This window comes from Neoarius graeffei, chromosome 28 (assembly GCF_027579695.1).
Source record: "Neoarius graeffei isolate fNeoGra1 chromosome 28, fNeoGra1.pri, whole genome shotgun sequence".
NCBI classification, from domain to species: Eukaryota; Metazoa; Chordata; class Actinopteri; order Siluriformes; family Ariidae; genus Neoarius; species Neoarius graeffei.
The window spans coordinates 48,960,454-48,987,437 of NC_083596.1; the positions used below are offsets into that span (position 1 = coordinate 48,960,454).

Below are 26,984 nucleotides of genomic sequence, written 5' to 3' on the forward strand. Positions count from 1 at the left end.
TGAATAATATTTCACCTTTTAGGCATTTCCTGGAAATTGTCACAAATGTCTTTTTTTTTTTTTTCAAATCTCAATTTTCACTCTGCCTTGTGTTCACACATCTTCCTGATTAATTCCCAGGTAATAGTGCATATGTGAACAGGGTTTTTACGGCTACGCTGACAAATCTGCGTGTTTCACCTGAACAGTCACTTGCTAGTGAATCTGGACGCCTTAGTCCCAGACTGCGGAGCTTCTTCTGAACATGATTCGAAAAGTCTGAAACCAGAGCATTAATCAAGACAAGACAATCCAGGCTTATTATCCTGAAAAGCCAGGTCTGTTCAGCTTACTGAAAAAATGACAACAGACGTGTTAAATGATCTTTTATTTAAAAATAGACATAATTTAATTACAGACAGCTCTGCAATGTTTTTCTTGCTTAAAAAGATTTCTAAAAGGAAGAAAAGAATCCCAGCAGGCCTCAGTGTCGATGATGAACCGTATTCTGTAAAATCACCTGATCTTGTACGCATCATGTGACATGGAAGAAAGCACCACATGGGTTTATTTGCTGGGACAGAAAGGACAGGAGTTGTTCTTGCTGGACTGCAGCCACACACTGATGCACTAAAGCATGAAGGGGGGGAACAAAAAAAACAACACAGTACCGCGATTACATTTCTCACACTTTTTGTTTCGAACAATCCGACAGTGAATGGAGCGCTGTACAGGAGTTATACACTCACCTCTTTGTGTAGCACATGCAGGCAGTTTGTGTTGTACTGGGTTCCAGGTTCTACGTGGTACTGACACATTAAACAGAGTTTACGCGCAGATGGAGCTGCCTAAGGGGGAGGGAAAGCGTCAGGGAATCAAACTTAACTCATCATAACTTTATAACGATGAGACTTAGGCAAGTATTTATCAACTGGGATCACAGAGTTGTTACTAAATTCAAAATGTACAGTACATACAATTAACCTTTACAATCTCACGATACAATCTGTGAAATCGCACCATATGTCCAAAATACTGCATTGAGCAAGTCTGGAGAACATACAGTGGTGCTTGAAAGTTTGTGAACCCTTTAGAAGTTTCTATATTCCTGCATAAATAGGACCTAAAACATCATCAGATTTTCACACAAGTCCTAAAAGTGGATAAAGAGAACCCAAGTAAACAAATTAACCAAAAATATTATACTTGGCCATTTATTTATTGAGGAAAATGATCCAATATTACATATCTGTGAGTGACAAAAGTATGTGAACCTCTAGGATTAGCAATTAATCTGAAGGTGAAATTAGAGTCAGGTGTTTTCAATCAATGGGATGACAATCAGATGTGAGTGGGCACCCTGTTTTATTTAAAGAACAGGGATCTATCAAAGTCTGATCTTCACAACACATGTTTGTGGAAGTGTATCATGGCACGAACAAAGGAGATTTCTGAGGACCTCAGAAAAAGCGTTGTTGATGCTCATCAGGCTGGAAAAGGTTACAAAACCCACAGTCAGACAGATTGTGCACCTATAGAGGAAATTCAAGACCATTGTTACCCTCCCCAGGAGTGGTCAACCAGCAGAGATCACTCCAAGAGCAAGGCGTGTAATAGTCGGCGAGGTCACAAAGGGCCCCAGGGTAACTTCTAAGCAACTGAAGGCCTCTCTCACATTGGCTAATGTTAATGCTCATGAGTCCACCATCAGGAGAACACTGAACAACAATGGTGTGCATGGCAGGGCTGCAAGGAGAAAGCCACTGCTCTCAAAAAAAAAAACAAAAAAAAAAAAAAAACACATTGCTGCTCTTCTGCAGTTTGCTAAAGATCACGTGGACAAGCCAGAAGGCTATTGGAAAAATGTTTTGTGGACAGATGAGCCCAAAATAGAACTTTTCAGTTTAAATGAGAAGCATTAAGTTTGGAGAAAGGAAACCACTGCATTCCAGCATAAGAATCTTATCCCATCTGTGAAACACGGTGGTGGTAATATCATGGTTTGGGCCTGTTTTGCTGCATCTGGGCCAGGACAGCTTGCCATCATTGATGGAACAATGAATTCTGAATTATACCAGCGAATTCTAAAGGAAAATGTCAGGACATCTGTCCATGAACTGAATCTCAAGAGAAGGTGGGTCATGCAGCAAGACAACGGCCCTAAGCACACAAGTCGTTCTACCAAAGAATGGCTAATGAGGAATAAAGTGAATGTTTTGGAATGGCCAAGTCAAAGTCCTGACCTTAATCCAATCGAAATGTTGAGGAAGGACCTGAAGCGAGCAGTTCATGTGAGGAAACCCACCAACATCCCAGAGCTGAAGCTGTTCTGTACGGAGGAACGGGCTAAAATTCCTCCAAGCCGGTGTGCAGGACTGATCAACACTTACTGCAAATGTTTAGTTGCAGTTATTGCTGCACAAGGGGGTCACACCAGATACTGAACGCAAAGGTTCACATACTTTTGCCACTCACAGATATGTAACATTGGATCATTTTCCTCAATAAATAAATGACCGAGTATAATATTTTTGTCTCATTTGTTTAACTGGGTTCTCTTTATCTACTTTTAGGACTCGTGTGAAAATCTGATGTTTTAGGTCATATTTATGCAGAAATATAGAACATTCTAAACTTTCAAGCACCACTGTATTACAGTGTGGGAAAATAAGTAATTTTAAGCAGACTGTCACAGAACAGACAAGTCTGAAATGTTGTCTGTCCATCCAAATTTCAGCCTCTCCGAATGATGAGCCAAAGGCCCGGAACAATGCGGCCAGGGAAGGCGGGCCCTGGAAGCCAAAGGGCTTTAGATGCCTAGAGATGGCTTCTCGGCTCTTTCCAGGCTCATTTTTGTGATCTTCAGAGGCCAAATTATACAAGACATTAGTTGCTCATTACTGTACAAATTGAATATAATTTCCAAGAAAAATGGCAGAAGACTCAAGAAAAACATGCTTAAAGTTCTACCCGAGAAAACAGTAGCACACACAGTTCAGTTCCGTGTCTAGAAAAAAGTCTGGGGGGCCAAGGATGTTCCAGTCAGTTACAACTTACTGGTGCTCATATACAGGTACTATAATAACACTCATGAAATGTTATGTCAACAATGATTTTTTATACTAGGTTTATAATAAGTCTATAAGAAATTTAATAATTCACAATACAACTATTCTTACATAGAGTTAAAATTTAAAATAAAAGTACAGGATTCCAAAGGGGTGTTCACACGGCACATCGATGCTGCACCGATGTATTTTGTTGCGATATATCTTACACCGGTGTAAATTTTGTGGAGCGTTCACACGTCACAAACCTGCTTACTAGAGAGAAGCGTGTTAGCACTGGTACAGCCCCACTTGCGGTCACACGGCAGTTTTTGCGACCGTGCTAGACAATAGTAATAATGCGGAAATGAAATATGCGCATGCGTGAAAATGTACTTCCTTTTCCCGGTTGTCATGGCATCACCAAGCGCCGGGAAAACAACGTGGATGAAGACACCAGTGTTGCCAGATACTGCTGACGTTTTCCAGCCCAAAATATGTTCAAATCCGCCAAAATGCACTTGAAACCGCCCAATCTGGCAACACTGGAAGACACGCAGTTCTGTTATTGTTGATATTCGCCATTTTGGAAGCGCAAAATACCAGGATGCAAATTATGCAATGCCTGTATGTAATCAACTCTCCTCACGCGTAGCGAGTCTACCCCTGTAGCGTTCAGACGTCCCATTTTATATCGGTGCTGCCCCGCAAACTAGCATTTACTCTGGAGTAAATTTCTTAAACCACCTCCCGAGCAGGGTTAGATTTGCACCGGTTTAAGCAGCTTTCAGGGGCTACACCGGTATAACTTTGTACTGTGTGAACGCTCTACTGGGGCAGCCCCGGTGCTACACCGGAGTAAAAGTTGCTGTGTGAACACCCCTCAAGTAACTTTCTAACAAATTGACTTAAAATGATTCAAAACTAGACATGGTCATATCATTTGGCATTCAGACTCAAATCTACTGGACTAGAACTTAGAAAATATACACTCCATTCTTATTTTGAAATTAAAAAAAAAAAATTACATACTACTACTACTACTAATAATAATAATAATAATAGTATCATTGATTGTCAGTTTGGTAATTAACATAATACTGTACTGCAAACTGAACTCAATCAACTGACTGGATCAATCAGATCCTGTCAACCCTAAAACACGAGTTCAACTACACCATGCAATAAAAAGTGATATTGAGTGTATTATTTTTATTGTGCCACTCAGGGAGACGGAGGTGCCTATACATTTTGGTGGAGCTAAAACCTTTGGTGGCCGAGTTATGAATTTTTAAATCCCTGCATGCACGAGCAGCTGGAGCCAGGGCTCGTATTAAAAGATGTCGGCGAGCAGCGTTCGCCCGGGGCGTTCGGGGGCGAATAACGGGCTGATGCAAGGTCGTAGCAGGCCCTGGCTGGGCTGGTTTGAAAGGGCTTGGAGAGAGGGAGGTGCCTAAATTTTGGTGGGGCTAGGACCTTTGGTGGCTGAGTTATGAATTTTTAAAGTCGGGCCCACGGGGGCCTCGTTATAACAATGTATTCGCCCAGTGTAACATTTAGAAGAAAATTAGAAGTAGATTAGACCCATATTTTTACAATTTTTTTAAATCGGTCATCTGGTCCGATGCTTTTGAAATACAGATGAACGAATGAGAAAATTACCGGTAAACGTCCACTGGTCCGGCCTTATTTCCCATGCTGTATTAGCGAACCATGAGATGACCAAAAGGGCTGTATACACAGTTTAACGTTATATGATTGAAGGATATAAGGTTTATACCCATTTTGATAAATGACGAACAAGACTTAAAAAATAGATAGATTGATCAATAGATAGATAGATAGAAAGATTAACAGATGCAAATTCAGAAGAGGTTGGCTAGCATGCTTGTTACCCACAGAGAATTAGTTTTTAAATCAACTAATGAGTGCAAACGTGATCGAGGGCTCATAGCTAGCGTACATCAGCTGTTTTGCTACCTAGCAAGGGAAATAAAATAATAAAAGCATCATACAAATAAAAGAATACCAAAAACCATGACCTTAAAATGAAGGAATGCCTTGGCAAGCTCAGCGACACCAAAAGGTCTTAGAAGACCACAGAAAACAACTAAAGCAGATAATCGTAGATTTCTTTCCTTGTCAGATATCCATCATTGTCCAAGTCTACAATCATGAGACACCTTCATGAATGATGCAAGATGCAAACCACTGATAACGTTCAAGAAGAGAAAGATCAGATTAGACTTTGTGAGAAAGCCTGTCCAGTTCTGGAACAAGAGTTTGGACAGATGAAACCCACATTAACTTGTACCAGAGTGATGGGAAGAGAAGAGAAGAGTATGGAGAAGGAAAGGAAGAGCTCATGATCCAAAGCAAACCGCATCATCATCAGTTAAACATGGTGGACGTGTGAACGTGTGGCTGCCAGTGGAACTGGGTCACTGGTGTTGATTGATTGATTCATGTGACTGCTGATAGGAGGAGAAGGATGAACACTGAAGTGTATAGAGATAAATATACTTTCTGCTCAGATTCAGTCAACTGCTGCAAAACAGAAAGGACGGCACTTCGCAGTACAGATGGATAACGACCCAAAACGTACCACGAAAGCAAAACATGAGCTTCTTAAGGCATGCTAGTTAGCCACACAGAGATGGTTTTTAAATGATTTTAAATCAACTAGCTACAGTGCTAACTAGCTAGAGGGCTAACTAGCTAGCGCATATCAGCTGTTTTTCTACCTAGCAATGTAAATAAAAATAATAAACACTATATCAATGAATACCAAAACACAATAAGTTAGTCATAAAATTTTTAAAAAAGCGTTCAATTTAGTAACATTAGTTTTATTCTGCAATGCTCATACTGAATTTCCATCAGCGGTCATTCGAGAGAAGTTTAATTTATTGAGTGCGTTGATCCTTCATGGCTCTAACGGCTCGTCGAGCAAACTTCACTCGACCTCTAACATTATTACACAAGTTTAGCAAACAGGTAAACAGTAAGGAAGGAGGCGACACAGGCAGTACAGTATTGGGACACAACCCGATGCGCATTACATATACACGCGCGCACACACACGGGTCCTCTTTTACTCATATAATTTGAATGCTTTTAGGGAAAAGCAACATACATTCGGTTAAAAAAAAAAAAGATTTTTTTGGAGGAAATGTGTGTTTCGTGGATGTAGCATGGTGTATTTGTGCAAGCAGCTACCTGTGGACCTCGAGACTGAAAGATGTGAGCGCTGGGAGCATGGACAGTGGGACGTGTGGACAGTGCAGGCCGGTGAGGACTTCTGTGTGAGTGTCTGGAACCTGCAGGGGGCGCTATGGGGCCTGGAGGCTGAGACAGCAAGGGGTGTGTTTATAAATGATGGTTATTAATGAATAACATTACTGTACACAAATACAGTTAATAATAAAAACAATTAGGAGTACAAGGAGGTTTAAAAATATGTCTTCATATTAATTTAAAGTGAGACGGCCTTTCGAGTTCAGTGAAATTTAGTTCCCTCTGAAATTTGGTCATTGTGATACAAGTTTCTGTAATAATAAAAAAAAAAAAAATTGTATTTATATATATATATATATATATATATATATATATATATATATATATATATATATATATATATATATATATATATATATATATATGAGAGTGATTCCACACTTATGGGTACTGAAATGGGGACATGAACTTATTTTTAAAAATTCACCTAAAACCATTTCTTTTTTTACCATCAGGTCACAAAACATGTAATCTTTAATGAATGATATGTTAAAAGATAACTTTAATTTTCTGAGATGTAAAAACATATTTATATGCCAAAGTCAAGCCTATGAGTTCCAAAATGATGTCTGTTACATTACTTCTGTTACGACTGTCCATCTCGCGTCTGTTACAAATTAATTACAATCTAGCTATATACCATGTTAATCTTATTGAAAGAATGTGTATGTTTATTCTACTACACATGTTTATTAATTATATTTGCTAAAACATCACCTTCCTATGTTTCAAAAAGTAATTCTACATTGTTAAAATTGAGAATATATATGTCCACAACACTTCTGTTACGTTCTGACTTTGGCATATAAATATGTTTTTATTACATCTCAGAAAATTAAAGTTATCTTTTAACATATCATTCATTAAAGATTACATGTTTTGTGACCTGATGGTAAAAAAAGAAATGGTTTTAGGTGAATTTTTAAAAATAAGTTCATGTCCCCATTTCAGTACCCATAAGCGTGGAATATATTAATTAGTGCTGTCAAGCAATTCAAATATTTAATCGCGATTAATGTCGTGACTGTCATAGTTAACTCGCGATTAATCGCAATTTAATCGCACATTTTTGTCACATGAAAAACCATTGTAATTCTCTTATCAGCATAAAAAAGTGAATGGGTTGCTTTGTACCAATGTTTTTTTTTTATTGCAAAGCATAACACGTCTTAACACAGCCACTGCAAAGTGAAACCTAAGCCGAGCACCGGGGCTAGCAAAAGAACCATGAGTGAAGTGATCTACTTGAGTTAGTCTACAACTCTATTCAGAAAGACAGGTTACACAGTGACGGTAGGCTTGACATGCTTGATTATAATATAAAGTACACTATTTTATTAACTTTAAGTTGTTTGTTGATAAATATTGCATTGAATCTGATCTTTACTGTTTCAGCTCACTTAACACATTTTGTACTTTTACACTTTCTGCCTGTTGATGCGTCGCGCTGTCCAATCAGAGGCAGCCAAATTTGCATATTACAGGAAGGATTTCTGGGATAGCATTGAGTTTACAGTTCAGAGGGATCTGGCTTCTTTAGACGCTGTCTTCTTAAAACTGAATAAATATTTAAAAAGAGCCAAATGAGCCAGTCTTTTGAACGGCTCTTTTCAAAGAACGGATCACAAAGATGCGGATCCCATCAAAGAGCCATAAATCCCATCTCTACTAGCGCGCCCTGCCCGCGCTGGTTCTTTGGGGGAGGAGGGTAGAGGACTCTGGCTGTGCAGGGCGCGGCATTACAGTCTAGCTGCTATCGGTTTTCTAAGCAAAGTCTCTGTTCCAAGTTCCTGGCAGTTTCAAAAGCTTGTGAAAAACCTACATCATGTCACAGAGCGTTAATCTCGCGATAAAAAAATTATCGCTGTTAAAATTGAGTCAAGTTAACGCGTTAATAACGCGACATTTTTGACAGCACTAATATATATATATATATATATATATATATATATATATATATATATATATATATATATATATATATATATATCTCAGGCCATTCTATGGTTGGGAAGTTATTTAATTTGAGGGGATTAAAGCAAATAATGTGCGTGAAATCGATCACTTCGCGCAGTCAAGCAGACAGAGGAAGTCCGTGTGCGCATGCGCAGGTTTCCCTTTGAGCGTGCACTGACAGTTCCATCATTCTGTCGCTAAACGAACAGCTGATCACACCGAGGTGCTCGCTGAGCGCCCATATTTATTAGTTTGGTCCTGCGTTTCCTTTCCTTCGTATATAACATAACGTCTTTTCTTCTCGCTTTCTTTCCGTTACTGTAGTCACTCTTTCACGTTTCATTCGCACACTTGCGTCCGCTGTTTTTCTCTCCTGTTTCAAATCCCACAATGCCTTGCGCGAACGGGGAAAGCCCACCACATGATGCATGACGTAGTATCTTGTATTGAGTCATGGTGAAGCAGGAAAAAAATAGCGGAGAATTTAGGGCCACGTGGCTCTAAATTCATTAATTGTTCTATTTTAAAAAAGCTAATAAAATTGGAAGTCTGTTATTCGAATTCAGCAGCTTTCGGTCCACTAAACGAAAATAATTGGGTGTCGGGAAAATTCTTTTTATGACCTACGCTTGAAAAATCTGACAGGCAGTCTAGCGTTAATATTATCGAATTTCTGCATTTAGTATATATATGATCTTAAATCCAAAAATAAACTAGAAAAGCACTCAGAGAGCACAGACCTTCGCCAAGAACCCTTTAAAAAAATCCGGGATCCAGAAGGTGATCCGGATCACCGCTAAAATTTAATGGATTGTTACTTGTGCCCAGTCACACCTCTAGAAAAAATTTCAGAGCAATCCGTTCATAACTTTTTCCGTAATGTTGCTAACAGACAAACCAACCAACAAACAAACCAACGCTACCGAAAACATAACCTCCTTGGCGGAGGTAATTAATGATCTGTCTGATTTCAGCTCATTTTGCGAGCTTTTAACAAGCAGGACTGAAGTGTGTGTGTTTTGTTTTTAAATAGCAAAAAATGACTTAAGATCACAAAAAAAAAAAAAATCCACTTTTATAGCTAATATTATAACATTTATAAAGGGATTGTGTTCAGTATTTATGCTACATTCAGACACGGTCTATGGACAAATCTAATATATGTTAATGTTTGTTTACCGGACGTTCGTTTTGTGCGAGTCTTTGTTCCACTTGTTGTCTGATGTCCTCTATGGACATTCCAGCCATAGTGCCACGCTCACTCTTCACCTGCTGCAGCACAGCCATTATTTGAGTTCTAACACACACACACAGAGAGAGAAACATAAAGCAATGGGTTAGTGCAGGGTTAAATAAGCGATTCAATCTTTTGAACCTGGAACACAATCATCAGCACCTTGTGCATTGTGGGAACTGTGCGCCCAGGATCTCCAACAGCTTGTCCAGCTTGCCTGCAGGTTGTGGGTTGTGTGGAAGGGCCTGGGAGGCAGGGTTTCGTACTGACGGCATTGGCCCCGCCCCTTGAGACGGACCTCCTACTGCGAGACTAACCGGGATGCTCACCTGGGCTGGAGGGACAGCAGCGTACGGTAATGTGTATGTAGGGTGAGTGTAGGGCAGACCAGGGGCATGGATGGCGGTGGGTACCGCCAGCCTCGGGACGGGCACATTCTGCTCGAGCACGTGTGGCTTGAAGGCTGCTGGGTTTTGTGCAGGAGGCAGAGGGGGAGTGGCTCTATGGGCTGAGTGAAACTGAGGCTGGGTCACTGGAGGGCGAATCGCAGCATACGACGCAAAATTCAGCAAATCGATCTCGAGATACAGAGAGAAAGGAAAGGGATTTATTTTAATATTTTAAATGCCACTGGATTTAAAAAAAGTAGCAACATGCAGAAGACAAGATACAGTCAGGTCCATAAGTATTTGGACAACAACGTAATTTTCCCTTTGTACACCACCACAAGGGATTTGAAACAAAGCCATCAAGATGTGATTCAAGTTTAGAGTTTCAGCTTTAACAAAAATGTTGCATTAACCATTTAGGAATTACAGCCTCTTTTTTCATAGTCCCTCCATTTTCACAAGCTCAAAAGTAATCGGACAGTTCGCTCATAAGCCGTTTCATGGCTAGAAGTGGCCCGCTTCCTCGTTATTTCATAACGAACTAGTAGTGACTGCCCTTGATGATCGAAGCTCTCAGGCGAGTCGGGGGGGAATTCCCCGCCAAGGCTGTACCCACCGTGTTAGCGTGAGCATGTAGCCTATGGGAAACGAATAGTGTGTTGGATTAGCACGAATCTCATGTTTTGGAAAATCAAAAAAAAAGTTGCCTTGGGGCCCTCTGGGGTTTCACCAGTCCATGTGCAAAGTATAGACTATGTGCGTCCAGCTGTGTCGATTTGCATAGGTGAAGAGGCAGAGAGACAGACAGCCTTCCTTCAGCAGTATAGGTTAAAGAGATAAAAGGTCTGGAGATGATCCCAAGTGTTGAATTTGCATTTAGTAGCTGTTCATGAGAAGTTTCACTATGAGCACTGATGCAAGTGAAAGAAGCCATCAACAATTTGTTACACTTTTAAAAAGAGCACTGGAAAACTCAGCAAACACCAAAAGGTCCTGGAAGACCACAGAAGACAATGAAAGTGAATGATTGCAGAATTCTTTCACTGTCAAAGTCTACAATCATGAGGTACCGTCATGAATACCAAGGGTTTCCCCTTCAAGCTGCAAACCACTGATAACGTTCAAGAAGAGAAAGATCAGATTAGACTTTGCGAGAAAGCCTATCCAGTTCTGGAACAAGATTTTGGACAGATGAAACCCACATTAACTTGTACCAGAGTGATGGGAAGAGAAGAGTATGGAGAAGGAAAGGAAGAGCTCATGATCCAAAGCAAACCACATCATCAGTTAAACATGGTGGACGTGTGCATGTGTGGCTGCCAGTGGAACTGGGTCACTATGGAATCAATTTTGTGCCAAAATGTTCATACAATACTTTTGAAATATCAAACAAAAACGACAAATCAAAATACAAAAAAAGTCAATTTTTTAGACTGGCAAATTATTCGTGTAATTGTGCAAAATATCAGTCTATTACTCTTCAGAAACCTTTTATTTTTGTTCCGCGTCTTTCTCGGTTTTGTTTGACGTAATTTATTTTGGTTGCGATTCCAGCTTTCTCGTTTGCGCTCCCTGACTTTTTGCTTGCAGTTTTGGCACAAACTTCACGTGGGGGTGGGCTGTCCAGGAATGCATTCCCATTGGCTAACTTGTGTTTGACTGACAGCTACACTCAGCGATTCCCCCGGAGGCTGTTGCGGCCATTTCCTACTCGGATCCTGGCGGACTGTTTGACGAGTGAGCGATCCATTGATGGTAAACAAGGATCGAGTGGACTTCAGTAGCGACTATGATATTGAATTTACACTTTGTTGAATTAATTCAATATCATAGTCGCCACTGAAGTCCTTGTTTACCGTCAATGGATCGGTCACTCGTCAAACAGTCCGCCAGAATCCGAGTAGGGAATGGCTGAGCGTAGCTGTCAGTCAAACACAAGTTAGCCAGTGGGAATGCGTTCCTGGACAGCCCACCCACATGTGAAGTTTGTGCCAAAACTGCAAGCAAAAAGTCAGGGAGCGCAAACGAGAAAGCTGGAATCGCAACCAAAAAAAAATTACGTCAAACAAAACTGAGAAAGACGCGGAACAAAAATAAAAGGTTTCTGAAGAGTAATAGACTGATATTTTGCACAATTACACGAATAATTTGTTTGCCAGTCTAAAAAAATTGACTTTTTTTTGTTTTTTTTGTATTTTGATTTGTCGTTTTTGTTTGATATTTCAAAAGTATTGTATGAACATTTTGGCACAAAATTGATTCCATAGGTCACTGGTGTTGACTGATGATGTGACTGCTGGTAGAAGGAGAAGGATGAACATTGGGGTGTATAGAGATAAAGATACTTTCTGCTCAGATTCAGTCAAGTGCTGTAAAACTGATAGGACGGCATTTCATGGTACATATGGATAACGACTCAAAACGTACCGTGAAAGCAACACTAGAGCCTCTTAATGCAAAGAAATGGAATGCTACGAAGTGGCCGAGTCAGCCAACCCAACTGAGCTGCTCTTCTCTTACTGAAAAAGAATTGAAACTTCAATCAGATTCATTTCAAATCCATTGTGGTGGTGTACATTTCCAAAAATTGTGTTACCATCCAAATACTTATGGACCCAGCTGTACACACAAAACCTTACCATGGGTATGTGAGGGAGAGGAGGAAGGGGGATTTTCGGCAAACTGTCCAGCTGCTGCCCCTTGTGAAGCTGCTTTAGGTTTTCATTATACAACAACTGAAAGATAAAAATAATAATAAAACTTAAAAATACATAAATAAAAGTTACAGACAAAAAGATGAGCACGTTTAAAAAAATTTTGAAAAAAAATCATTAAAATACTTGATAAAAATAAGCCAAAGCACTGCCTCAAGTCTGCAGTCCAGGTGCATTACCCCCCACCCCTCACCGACAATCCAGGTGCACTAGCCCCGCCCTCACCTGTAGACCAGGTACATTAGCCCCGCCCTCACCTGTATTTTGCTCAAGCTGTTCTGAACCATTACCACATTTCTCTCCCATTCGATTCGATGGCGGCTGCTCTGAGGTGAAGTGTCCGACCTGACCACACAACACATTTTACATGAAAACACACACACACACAGAGCAAGTAATCAATTAAGAACTTTGTCACTCTTGCCTGAGTGTGTTCAGATATCTTTCAGCTTCTGCAATCCAGTCTTCTCTCTGAGAAATTGCCAGCTCTCTCTCAGACTCCAGAGCAGCAATCTACACACACACACACACACACACGATATAACGCATCCTCTAATCATCCAAAGTAGCTAATGCATTACATGACATTGTTTTTATATATCACATGTCGTTCTCATCATTTCTGTTTCATGTTAAAAAAGAAACATCATTTAAAGCAAGTGGGGTTTGTTTTTACTTTTTTTTTTTCTTACCTCATCTTTCCGAGCTGCCCAATTGGATTCTTCAACTTGCTGAGAGAGTCTCTCCAGCTCCTGCTGCAAAGCAGCAATCTCTTGTTCACAAGTAAGCCTGTGGCAGCGCACGCACGCGCGCACACACACACACACACACACACACACTTAGTAAAGCTGCTTTGTTTCACTTTTGAAAACATTTTGTGAAAACCAGTCTTCGTTAAATTACTGCCCATAATTAAAGAAGATTTTAAAAAATAAAGAAAGTGAGGCAATACAAACCTACACTACTGTTCAAAAGTTTGGGGTCACCCAGACAATTTTGTTTTCCATGAAAAGTCACACTTTTATTTACCACCATAAGTTGTAAAATGAATAGAAAATATAGTCAAGACATTTTTCTGGCCATTTTGAGCATTTAATCGACCCCACAAATGTGATGCTCCAGAAACTCAATCTGCTCAAAGGAAGGTCAGTTTTATAGCTTCTCTAAAGAGCTCAACTGTTTTCAGCTGTGCTAACATGATTGTACAAGGGTTTTCTAATCATCCATTAGCCTTCTGAGGCAATGAGCAAACACATTGTACCATTAGAACACTGGAGTGAGAGTTGCTGGAAATGGGCCTCTATACACCTATGGAGATATTGCACCAAAAACCAGACATTTGCAGCTAGAATAGTCATTTACCACATTAGCAATGTATAGAGTGGATTTCTGATTAGTTTAAAGTCATCTTCATTGAAAAGAACAGTGCTTTTCTTTCAAAAATAAGGACATTTCAAAGTGACCCCAAACTTTTGAACGGTAGTGTATAAATTAAAGCAAAGAAAACAAATTCAATTCCGACAAAAGAAATTGTGAGATTTTGACCCTTTTAAGTCCTTTTTTGGCAAAGAAGTGAGTCAAAATAACTTCCACTTCTTCCTTTCTACCTTTATCCTGATTATCCTTCTTATATTCCCTTTTTTTTTTTTTAAATCCTGATACTGAAATTTTTTCATTGTAGTAATAAGTCCCTTTATATTTGCTCACTAACATGATCTTTTGTCTTGTTGGTAACCATCAACTTTTCGCTAATTTCAACTCACAGCCTTCCTAAAAGTCTTACTTTTCAATTCTCTTCTCTTCTCGAAGTATCTTCAGCTTTCCGTCGACCTCCTCCAACTCTTGGGTCAATCTAAAGCACACACACACACTTTCACTGGGGGGACAAAAAACCACAACCACCACAAGATCGACACATTCATCCCCCCCCCCCCCCAAAATCTTCTCACCTTTTTTTCACCTCTAGCTTTTGATCCCTCTCGCTGGTGAGCTCCTCAACTTTGGCGGTGAAGTTTTTCCGCGTCGTCTTGCTGCTGTTGAGATCCAATTTCACCCGCACTGAGTCGATCTTGTCGAGGAGAGCCTGGACAAATCCAAAAAAATATATACTATATAATAATAATAATAATAATAATAATAGGCAGCACGGTGGTGTGGTGGTTAGCGCTGTCGCCTCACAGTAAGAAGGTCCAGGTTCGAGCCCCGTGGCCGGCAAGGGCCTTTCTGTGCGGAGTTTGCATGTTCTCCCCGTGTCCGCGTGGGTTTCCTCCGGGTGCTCCGGTTTCCCCACAGTCCAAAGACATGCAGGTTAGGTTAACTGGTGACTCTAAATTGAGCGTAGGTGTGAATGTGAATGGTTGTCTGTATCTGTGTGTCAGCCCTGTGATGACCTGGCGACTTGTCCAGGGTGTACCCCGCCTTTCGCCCGTAGTCAGCTGGGATAGGCTCCAGCTTGCCTGCGACCCTGTAGAAGGATAAAGCGGCTAAAGAGATAATGAATAATAATAATAATAATAATTTAAAAAAAAAAATCAAATCTTAAAGCCAAACTTAAATAAATTGAGCATGTCAGAAAACAAATGATGATACTTATTTAATAAGATATTCTTTAAAACTGAGACAAAGGCTATTTTTGTATTTTGAATCGTGGAGATTGGAAACCAGACCCGATGTTGCCGCTGCTTGTCATCTTTCATCTTCTCCAAACCTTTGATTTGGCTCTTGGACTCGGTGTCTTCGGCAACAAGCTGTTTCTCCAGAGACTCGTGCTCCGCTGCCAGCTCGGCACTCTGTTCCACCAGGCCGCGCTACAGAGAGAGAGAGAGAGAGAGAGAGAATGAAAGACATTAAAACAATGACACTTACTATTCAAATAATGTGCACTGGAATTAAATAGGAACTATAGAAAGAGAGAGAAATTAATTTTACCATTAAGTGTTCCCAACTTTCATTAGTGTTGACACATTTTTCTTGCGTCCAGTCATCAGTCTGTGTTGGACAGAACAACACGCATAAGACACACCACATCAGTTAACGGTCATCGAGTCCCTGGAGAATTTACAGTGCAGGGTTTGATTCGGTTTGTGTGGAACCGTGTGGTGTGTTCTCCTTCTCGGTGCGGTTCTTTATACAGGTGAGAACCAAAATAAATCGGTCTGAGACCATCTGAGCAAAAAATTTTTTTTTAAATCTGTACTGATGTGAACTCTCACACACTGAGAAAGCAATTCAACTCTGAATCGAATCGAATCCTGGAACACAATCGAACAGGCTGTGTGTTTTGGGTTGCAGGATTTGTTTTGTAAATGTCAGAAGCTAAACTGAGCCAAGAGACAGAGCTATAGTACTATAGAAACGCAGTATGTTCTAAAGATTTGGAGGAAAAAAAAAAAAAAAAAAACATATGGGACATGATACACCATTTACATCATTACCTAATCATTTATTCAACACTGGATCCTTGTTCTCCAAACTCAAACGATTTCTGCGATTTCACTACACACTGTTTACTTTCCATCATCTTTCTGACCAATGAAATGGAGGAGGGGGAAAAAAAAACCCAAAACAAACTGCTTTTCCCCTTTCTGGTTTGTTTAATTATGTGGTGTGTGTCTTTTTTTTAAATTCAAACTTGACAGACAGACTAAAAACGCTGTGATAATCATCATATTTCTGCATCAGCTCCGTGTGCTCTATGTTTTGTTGATTTTGAAGGTGGGTCAAAACTCTGAACAGAGGAATGCTTAGGCAAGAAAAAAATCGTAAGAAATTAAAAAAAAAAAAAAAAAAAAAAAAAAAAAAACACTCCCTGGTGTCGTTCCAGGAAAATAATCAACGACAGGGTCGTGTGATGAAGCAGCGTTTCGGTTAACATTTCGGAATTTATGATTATTTTCCTATAACAGCATGTTCCAAAGTGTTTTCGTCTTCTTATATGGCAGCATAAGGACGTGTACTTTTTATCCATTGATTGTTATGTTTAATCCGTTTATGTTGTGCATCTCTGTTTGAATGTAAATATGCTGAAAGAAATGACAACTTATTTGAACGAGCGCATTAATATTGTAATATGAACCTGTGATCTGCCTTGGAGCTGGAACGACTTTCAGAACTGCTGTTACACAGTGGTGCTTGAAAGTTTAGAATTTTCTATATTTCTGCATAAATATGACCTAAAACATCATCGGATTTTCACACAAGTCCTAAAAGTAGATAAAGACAACCCAGTTAAACAAATGAGAAAAATTTTATACTTTGTCATTTATTTATTGAGGAAAATGATCCAATAGTACATATCTGTGAGTGGCAAAAGTATGTGAACCTTTGCTTTCAGTATCTGGTGTGACCCCCTTGTGCAGCAATAACTGCAGCTAAACGTTTGCGGTAACTGTTGATCAGTCCTGCACACTGGCTTGGAGGAATTTTAGCCCATTCCTCCGTACAGAACAGCTTCAGCTCTGGGATGTTGGTGGGTTTCCTCACATGAACTGCTCGCTTCAGGTCCTTCCACAACATTTCGATTGGATTAAGGTCAGAACTTTGACTTGGCCATTCCCAAACATTCACTTTATTCTTCTTTAACCATTCTTTGGTAGAACGACTTGTGTGCTTAGGGTCGTTGTCTTGCTGCATGACCCACCTTCTCTTGAGATTCAGTTCATGGACAGATGTCCTGACATTTTCCTTTAGAATTTGCTGGTATAATTCAGAATTCATTGTTCCACCAATGATAGCAAGCCATCCTGGCCCAGATGCAGCAAAACAGACCCAAGCCATGATACTACCACCACCATGTTTCACAGATGGGATAAGGTTCTTATGCTGGAATGCAGTGTTTTCCTTTCTCCAAACATAACGCTTCCCATTTAAGCCAAAAAGTTCTATTTTGGTCTCATCCGTCCACAAAACATTTTTCCAATAGCCTTCTGGCTTGTCCACGTGATCTTTAGCAAACTGCAGACAAACAGCAATGTTCTTTTTGGAGAGCAGCGGCTTTCTCCTTGCAACCCTGCCATGCACACCATTGTTGTTCAGTGTTCTCCTGATGGTGGACTCATGAACATTAGTCAATGTGAGAGAGGCCTTCAGTTGCTTAGAAGTTACCCTGGGGTCCTTTGTGACCTCGCCGACTATTACACACCTTGCTCTCAGAGTGATCTTTGTTGGTCGACCACTCCTGGGGAGGGTAACAATGGTCTTGAATTTCCTCTATTTGTACACAATCTGTCTGACTGTGGATTGGTGGAGTCCAAACTCTTTAGAGATGGTTTTGTAACCTTTTCCAGCCTGATGAGCATCAACAACGCTTTTTCTGAGGTCCTCAGAAATCTCCTTTGATACACTTCCACAAACATGTGTTGTGAAGATCGGACTTTGATAGATCCCTGTTCTTTAAATAAAACAGGGTGCCCACTCACACCTGATTGTCATCCCATTGATTGAAAACACCTGATTCTAATTTCACCTTCAAATTAACTGCTAATCCTAGAGGTTCACATACTTTTGCCACTCACAAATGTAATATTGGATCATTTTCCTCAATAAATAAATGACCGAGTATAATATTTTTGTCTCATTTGTTTAACTGGGTTCTACTTTTAGGACTTGTGTGAAAATCTGATGATGTTTTAGGTCATATTTATGCAGAAATATAGAAAATTCTAAAGGGTTCACAAACTTTCAAGCAACACTGTAGAAAACTAATCAACACCTTCTGACCAATCAGAATCGAGAATTCATCAGCATTGTGGCATAACACACATGAAGTGGACATATTGTGTAAAAACTTTGCCAGGTTTCTGTGTACAGCTCTGAGTTGTTGTTTTCCTACCTGAACATCCTGCTCTTTGCTCTCTGTACTGCTCGGCATTGTACTCAATACTTCGTGGTGATCAAACACCACTTCCGGTTCCACTAGATACGGAATGTACGGTCCGTACCAAAACCCAACCACCGGCTCCCAGACTGGTACAACACTGAAAAAAAAAGAAGCAGCTTCCTATTAGCGCTTTATAATTACTTGTATATTTAGTTTGAACAGTTTGCTTACGTCTCCCTCCTTGTAGCGAGAGCCTTTTAGTTTCAAATCTCGCGAGATTCAAGTGTTGCTTGGCATAACAAAAAAAATGACACTAATAATTATTTCACGTATTATTATGTATCGTTTAAACATTGTTTCTGTCTAGTCTGAATTTATAGATTGAAAATTTCAAATGTTAAATCAGAAACTGAATTTCTTGCGTCCAGAATAAAATATCCAATCAGAAAGCGAGACTAGCCAAGTGTGACTGCGCATGCGCGAGATGTTGTTTTCCGACGACACTGACGTGTTTCACGTAGAATGTTGCCAGATCCCGGGATTTTCCTCCTCTGACCTTGTGTCTGAAATCACTCACTATTCACTATGTAGCGGACTGTATAGTCTCATCTCATCTCATTATCTCTAGCCGCTTTATCCTTCTACAGCAGGGGTGTCAAACCTGATCCATAAAGGGCCTTGTGGCTGCAGGTTTTCATTCCAGCCATGCAGCAGCACACCTCATTCAATCAACTGAACTGTCTTCACACAGTCAAATACTTGCAGCCACACCCACCCTTGATTAAAGGGTGGGTGTGTCAGTTGATTGAATAAGCCAAATCAGGGTGCTGCTGCATGGCTGGAATGAAAACCTGCAGCCACACGGCCCTTTATGGATCAGGTTTGACACCCCTGTTCTACAGGGTCGCAGGCAAGCTGGAGCCTATCCCAGCTGACTACGGGCGAAAGGCGGGGTACACCCTGGACAAGTCGCCAGGTCATCACAGGGCTGACACATAGACACAGACAACCATTCACACTCACATTCACACCTACGCTCAATTTAGAGTCACCAGTTAACCTAACCTGCATGTCTTTGGACTGTGGGGGAAACCGGAGCACCCGGAGGAAACCCACGCGGACACGGGGAGAACATGCAAACTCTGCACAGAAAGGCCCTCGCCGGCCACGGGGCTCGAATCCGGACCTTCTTGATGTGAGGCGACAGCGCTAACCACTACATCACCATGCCGCCCCTGTCCGAATGTATAGTGAGAATTATTACACCCTATATAGTGCACTGGTGGTGTAGTGGTTAGCATTGTCACCTCACAGCAAGAAAGTCCTGGGTTTGAGCCCAGGCCTTTCTGTGCGGAGTTTGCATGTTCTCCCCGTGTCTGCATGGGTTTCCCCCACAGTCCAAAGACATGCAGGTTAGGTTAACTGGTGACTCTAAATTGACCGTAAGTGTGAATGGTTGTATGTGTCATCCCTGCGATGACCTGGCGATTTGTCCAGGGTGTACCCGCCTCTCACCCATAGTCTGCTGGGATAGGCTCCAGCTTGCCTGCGACCCTGTAGGACAGGATAAGTGGCTACAGATAATGGATATAGTGCACTCAAAGTATCCCACAATGCATCACGAAAAGTAGTGTACAATTGATGGTCACTAACCAAGCAATTCAAGCCACTGAATCCCCTGGTCCTTTATTACTTGCTTGAGCACCCAGTCAATGGCCAGAGCAAAGAGGATCGGTGACAGCACACATCGCCGGTGGACCCCAGTTACCACCTCGAACCAACTACTATACCCATCTTCAGTCCTAACACAGCACTTAGAATTAGCGTAGATTTGTTCAATGGCTGAGATGACTTTGGGTCAGGGGCGCAGATAGGATTTTTGAACTGGGGGGGACTGAGCTGTCAGCAAATGATTCCATTTTGTATATATGTGTGTGTGTGTATATATATATATATATATACAAACACTACCGTTCAAAAGTTTGGGGTCACTTTGAAATGTCCTTATTTTTGAAAGAAAAGCACTGTTCTTTTCAATGAAGATCACTTTAAACTAATCAGAAATCCACTCTATACATTGCTAATGTGGTAAATGACTATTCTAGCGGCAAATGTCTGGTTTTTGGTGCAATATCTCCATAGGTGTATAGAGGCCCATTTCCAGCAACTCTCACTCCAGTGTTCTAATGGTACAATGTGTTTGCTCATTGCCTCAGAAGGCTAATGGATGATTAGAAAACCCTTGTACAATCATGTTAGCACAGCTGAAAACAGTTGAGCTCTTTAGAGAAGCTATAAAACTGACCTTCCTTTGAGCAGATTGAGTTTCTGGAGCATCACATTTGTGGGGTCGATTAAATGCTCAAAATGGCCAGAAAAATGTCTTTATATTTTCTATTCATTTTACAACTTATGGTGGTAAATAAAAGTGTGACTTTTCATGGAAAACACAAAATTGTCTGGGTGACCCCAAACTTTTGAACGGTAGTGTATATACATGTTATTTCACCTCCCTCACTGCCATCACCAGGAACTACCTGCAGGCCAGGACAATGATAACATTTTAACATAGCCTATGGAAATCCAAAGTTTACACATTATCATCACGCACAGAAATTGCAAAACTAGTTTTAAAACCGCTAAGTTCCAACTGTTAAACATAGTGAGAGGCTGGGCTACGTGTGTGTGTGTAAAGTGTAAACCAGTGCATCCTGACTTTCTAACTATGCCTGTGTGTTGCGTGAGCGGCAGTCAGTCAACAACTCTTCGCAAAGTTTCCTTATGAAACAATATGCTCGCTGAAATTATGGCAGGGAACGCCAGATTAAACATTAAAACTGCCTTCTGAGCACTGTATCTACAGGCTACCACCGAAAGAAGGAGGCTACCAGAAAGGCATCACTAGTCCGTACGATTTTACTTTCACTACGACATTACTTTGAACAGACTATCAAAAAATTGCAAGGTGATATGATAAAGTAATGCACAGTTTACTTACAGTCTTTTTTTTTTTTTGAAAAAACAATGCAATCGTTTTCTGCCTTTTGGCACCCTTCATCATGCCGTGTTGGGGTCCTGAACTAGGAGGAGCTGTCCCCGATATACCTGTCAAACTTGTAACCATAGCAACCAAGCTCGAGCTCGCAACCTGTGCAGTCTGCGCAGTTGCAACTATGTATGTACTGCTGTGCACCTCAATAAACCGAATGGTAATTAGTCTTTTGATTTTTCCGTGAGGTTTGCCTTATGCAAAGAAAAACAGCATAGACGTTTTTTCCTCCCTATAAGTGGGGGAGACCGAACGAGGTGAATTTAAATCTGGGTGGGACGAATCCCCCCCGTCCCCCCCTCTATCTGCACCCGTGCTTTGGGTGGCATGCCAAACATCCACATAATGTTCCATAGTGAGGGTCTGTGAATGCTATCGAAGGCCTTGGTGAAGTCAATGAAACTGATTGCTAGTGGGGTTTGGAATTCATTGCATTTCTCTATGATGCAGTGCAGAGTAAATATCTGCTCAGCACAGGAGCGTTTAGGCTGAAAACCTGCCTGCTGTTCCCGCAGTTCTTGGACCACTGCATCTCGCATGCAGTTTAGGAATACCTGGCAGTACACTTTTCCGGGTATGGAAAGGAGTGTCACTCCCCTCCAGTTGTCACATTCTGCAAGGTTGCCCTTTTTGGAGACACATACCACTACCCCATTACTCCAGTCCTCTAGAACATCCCCTGAGTTCCAGACTTAGTTGCAGAGCTGACACATCCACTTGACAGCACATTTACCTCCGGTCTTGAGCATTTCCACAGTGATGCCATCCATACCAGGTGACTTGTTGCTCTTCAGGTTTTTTATTGCCTTTCTAACTTCCTCTTCTTTAAAGTCACTGGTGTTGATTTGTAAGAGGTGTGCTGGTTCATCTGTGACTGCTGGTGAGATAGGGTCAGGTTGATTGAGGACTTCTTTGCAGTGTTCTACCCATCTGGCAAGCTTGTCCTCTCCTTTGGATAGCAGGGTGCCATCTTTTGCCCTGACAGAGCCTGTGCTAGCTTTAGAACTGCCAAATGTACCAAATGTACCTTTCCGTTTCCGGTTGAGAGTACGCTGTGCGCATTCTGGCTGCTGCTTCTCACCGGAGCTTTTTATTTTATTTTATTTTCCCTTTTGTTTTCTTTTTTGTGTTTGTGTAGTTTGATGTTTGTTTTTTGTTTTTGTTTGAGTGTTTTGTCCACTGGTTGTGGTGTGGCTCTGGACCCAGTTTTCGGTGTCGGTTCCCTCCAAGCCTTGGTTCGCTGTGGGTGATGCCTGTACTCCTTGCTATGGACTGCAGTGAGCTCATTGCTCTTTTAACATCAGGGTTGTCCAACGCTCTGTGCTGCAGTGCTTTTACGCTTGGCGTGGTGTTCCAAGCGATGTTGCCCAGTGGCGTTGCGGTGGCTGCGCAGGTAGTTTGGGACATAACAGCGCTCTGCATGGCAGTGCTTCTGTGCCGGATTTGTGGATCCATGGTGTGGTGTTCTGGGCAGTGTTGCCCAGCAGTGTCACTGCCTGCTGTGCAGGCAGTGTGGGACTTATTTTCATGCGCCTCTTGGTGGGACTGGGGACTGTGGCTGCTACACCATTGGAATGACATCCTGACCTTTATTTGGTGGACTTTTTTTTTTCTTTCTTCCCCTTTCCTTATAATTGTAAAGCGACCTTGGGTATAAGAAAGGCGCTATATAAATTTAAATTATTATTATTATTATTATTATTACTACCAAATGTCCAGCACCATCCCAAATGGACCAAATGTCCAACATATTGATACACTTCCCAAATGTCCAGTACCATCCCAAATGGACCAAATGTCCAACATATTGATATACTTCCCAAATGTCCAACACACATCTCAACATTCCACACATCTAAACTGAACCTTACACATCACAAACATTCCCCCAGCCCTCATCTTTCCAAATGTCCAAAACATCATTTAACTTCATTAAATCATCAAACTCATCATTACACTTTCAAAATGACAATAAATCTCCAAATGGGCCAAATGTTTAACAAATCATTAAACTGCACAAATATCCAACATGGGGGTGGCACGGTGGTGTAGTGGTTAGCGCTGTCGCCTCACAGCAAGAGGGTCCGGATTCGATCCCTGTGGCCAGTAAGGGCCTTTCTGTGTGGAGTTTACATGTTCTCCCCCTGTCCGCGTGGGTTTCCTCCAGGTGCTCCGGTTTCCCCCACAGTCCAAAGACATGCAGGTTAGGTTAACTGGTGACTCTAAATTGACCGTAGGTGTGAATGTAACTGGTGCTGGTAGGCCTGTCAATGTGACAACCGTGAATAACATGGACCTTTTGTTTGATTATGGGTTTGTTTTTGTTGTCTGTATTATTAATTGGTTTTGTTTTTGACTAAGTATATTTTTCTTTTGGGTTGCTTTTTGTTTAACTTTTGTATTGGTTGAATCATGTATGTCACGTGAGTTGAACATGAACTTATGACCTGGAAGCGCTAAGGCCAGGTAAAGGATTTCAATGAGTTGGCGTGCATAGCGGTGGCTACTTGCCACGCTTTATGGACACTTTATGAACTTCTGCCGCTGGTACAAGGCGTACACGGTAATTTATCCTATTTTTATATTGTATTTTTCTTTACTTATGTTTCTGTATGTTTTGGTTAAATATTAATGTGTGGTATGTGTTGTCTGTTTTGTTGGTTGCCAGTTTTCACGGTGCTCATGACGAGCAAGGAAAATAAAGAGACTAGTCATGACATCAGTTTGAAGCGTGGACCCGGGTTTATTAGTACCAGCAGTAGCTACAGTGAATGTGAGTGTGAATGGTTGTCTGTGTCTATGTGTCAGCCCTGTGATGACCTGGCGACTTGTCCAGGGTGTACCCCGCCTTTCGCCTGTAGTCAGCTGGGATAGGCTCCAGCTTGCCTGCGACCCTGTAGAACAGGATAAAGCAGCTAGAGATAATAAGATGAGATATATTTACAATATTTTGCACAAAGCATTAGCTGATATTGCAGCTCATCTCCTTTCCCCCCCAACATAAAATCTGTACATTTAATGTTAAGTAACATGAGGCTGCAGCTACACATTCATACACCAACATTCATCCAGATCTAAACTACAACCCTGATTCCAAAAAAGTTGGGACAAAGTACAAATTGTAAATAAAAACGGAGTGCAATAATTTACAAATCTCAAAAACTGATATTGTATTCACAATAGAACATAGACAACATATCAAATATCGAAAGTGAGGCATTTTGAAATTTCATGCCAAATATTGGCTCATTTGGAATTTCATGACAGCAACACATCTCAAAAAAGTTGGGACGGGGCAATAAGAGGCTGGAAAAGTTAAAGGTACAAAAAAGGAACAGCTGGAGGACCAAATTGCAACTCATTAGGTCAATTGGCAATAGGTCATTAACATGACTGGGTATAAAAAGAGCATCTTGGAGTGGCAGCGGCTCTCAGAAGTAAAGATGGGAAGAGGATCACCAATCCCCCTAATTCTGCACCGACAAATAGTGGAGCAATATCAGAAAGGAGTTCAACAGTGTAAAATTGCAAAGAGTTTGAACATATCATCATCTACAGTGCATAATATCATCAAAAGATTCAGAGAATCTGGAAGAATCTCTGTGCGTAAGGGTCAAGGCCGGAAAACTATACTGGGTGCCCGTGATCTTCGGGCCCTTAGACGGCACTACATCACATACAGGCATGCTTCTGTATTGGAAATCACAAAATGGGCTCAGGAATATTTCCAGAGAACATTATCTGTGAACACAATTCACCGTGCCATCCGCCGTTGCCAGCTAAAACTCTATAGTTCAAAGAAGAAGCCATATCTAAACATGATCCAGAAGCGCAGACGTCTTCTCTGGGCCAAGGCTCATTTAAAATGGGCTGTGGCAAAGTGGAAAACTGTTCTGTGGTCAGACGAATCAAAATTTGCAGTTCTTTATGGAAATCAGGGACGCCGTGTCATTCGGACTAAAGAGGAGAAGAACGACCCAAGTTGTTATCAGCGCTCAGTTCAGAAGCCTGCATCTCTGATGGTATGGGGTTGCATTAGTGCGTGTGGCACGGGCAGCTTACACATCTGGAAAGACACCATCAATGCTGAAAGGTATATCCAGGTTCTAGAGCAACATATGCTCCCATCCAGACGACGTCTCTTTCAGGGAAGACCTTGCATTTTCCAACATGACAATGCCAAACCACATACTGCATCAATTACAGCATTATGGCTGTGTAGAAGAAGGGTCCGGGTACTGAACTGGCCAGCCTGCAGTCCAGATCTTTCACCCATAGAAAACATTTGGCGCATCATAAAACGGAAGATACGACAAAAAAGACCTAAGACAATTGAGCAACTAGAATCCTACATTAGACAAGAATGGGTTAACATTCCTATCCCTAAACTTGAGCAACTTGTCTCCTCAGTCCCCAGACGTTTACAGACTGTTGTAAAGAGAAAAGGGGATGTCTCACAGTGGTAAACATGGCCTTGTCCCAACTTTTTTGAGATGTGTTGTTGTCATGAAATTTAAAATCACCTAATTTTTCTCTTTAAATGATACATTTTCTCAGTTTAAACATTTGATGTGTTATCTATGTTCTATTCTGAATAAAATATGGAATTTTGAAATTTCCACATCATTGCATTCCGTTTTTATTTACAATTTGTACTTTGTCCCAACTTTTTTGGAATCGGGGTTGTATATTTCCTGAAACGTATTTGTACTAAAAGGATTGTCGTCATGGTGAATCACTGGATGAAGCCATTGCTAGCTTTTAAAGTATATATCTCATCTCATTATCTCTAGCCGCTTTATCCTGTTCTACAGGGTCGCAGGCAAGCTGGAGCCTATCCCAGCTGACTACGGGCGAAAGGCGGGGTACACCCTGGACAAGCCACCAGGTCATCACAGGGCTGACACATAGACACAGACAACCATTCACACTCACATTCACACCTACGCTCAATTTAGAGTCACCAGTTAACCTAACCTGCATGTCTTTGGACTGTGGGGGAAACCGGAGCACCCGGAGGAAACCCACGCGGACACGGGGAGAACATGCAAACTCCGCACAGAAAGGCCCTCGCCGGCCACGGGGCTCGAACCTGGACCTTCTTGCTGTGAGGCGACAGCGCTAACCACTACACCACCGTGCCGCCCCCAACACATTCTTAAACTTTCTAAATGTCCAACAATAAAGTTCCCAAATGTGACTTATGTCTCAAAATATTCCAGATGTTTAACACATCCCAAAAGATCCCAAATGTCCAAAGCTGTTGTCTGCACAAATGAGCAGATTTTAGATTTTGGTATTTGATCCTTTATTGACCAGCTGTTAGCACGAAATCTGGCAATCCTGACACAGATTAAAGAATAATCTGAAATTACAGTCTAAATATATACTTAGTAAGGTTTTATTCATTTATTTATCTGTGTATTTTTTCCCTTTGAACTTACCCAGTTAGGTCCTCTTCATAGCTGAGATCAACTCTATCAGCCTCCATGTCTAAAGAA

At 41.2% G+C, this 26,984-nt stretch overlaps 1 protein-coding gene across 3 annotated transcripts; it reads right to left on the bottom strand.

Annotated features, from left to right (window-relative positions):
• Window positions 1–352: 352 nt before the first annotated feature.
• On the bottom strand, window positions 353–18,875 carry rnf214 (ring finger protein 214). Of its 3 annotated transcripts, XM_060913364.1 has the most exons (15): window positions 18,666–18,872; window positions 18,447–18,591; window positions 15,545–15,604; window positions 15,283–15,423; window positions 14,566–14,699; window positions 14,400–14,468; window positions 13,309–13,405; window positions 13,041–13,129; window positions 12,874–12,961; window positions 12,542–12,637; window positions 9,676–10,091; window positions 9,459–9,576; window positions 6,246–6,374; window positions 729–827; window positions 353–609 (listed from the first exon to the last, which is right to left on the bottom strand). In XM_060913364.1, exons 2-15 carry the CDS (start codon window positions 18,483–18,485, stop codon window positions 547–549), a joined length of 1,638 nt encoding a protein of 545 aa, XP_060769347.1. In that variant the 5' UTR covers window positions 18,486–18,591; window positions 18,666–18,872; the 3' UTR covers window positions 353–546. The 3 variants fall into 3 exon arrangements, with proteins under 3 accessions (XP_060769347.1, XP_060769346.1, XP_060769348.1); XM_060913363.1 differs by having other exon boundaries at window positions 18,447–18,872; XM_060913365.1 differs by lacking the exon at window positions 6,246–6,374 and having other exon boundaries at window positions 18,447–18,875.
• Window positions 18,876–26,984: the final 8,109 nt, after the last annotated feature.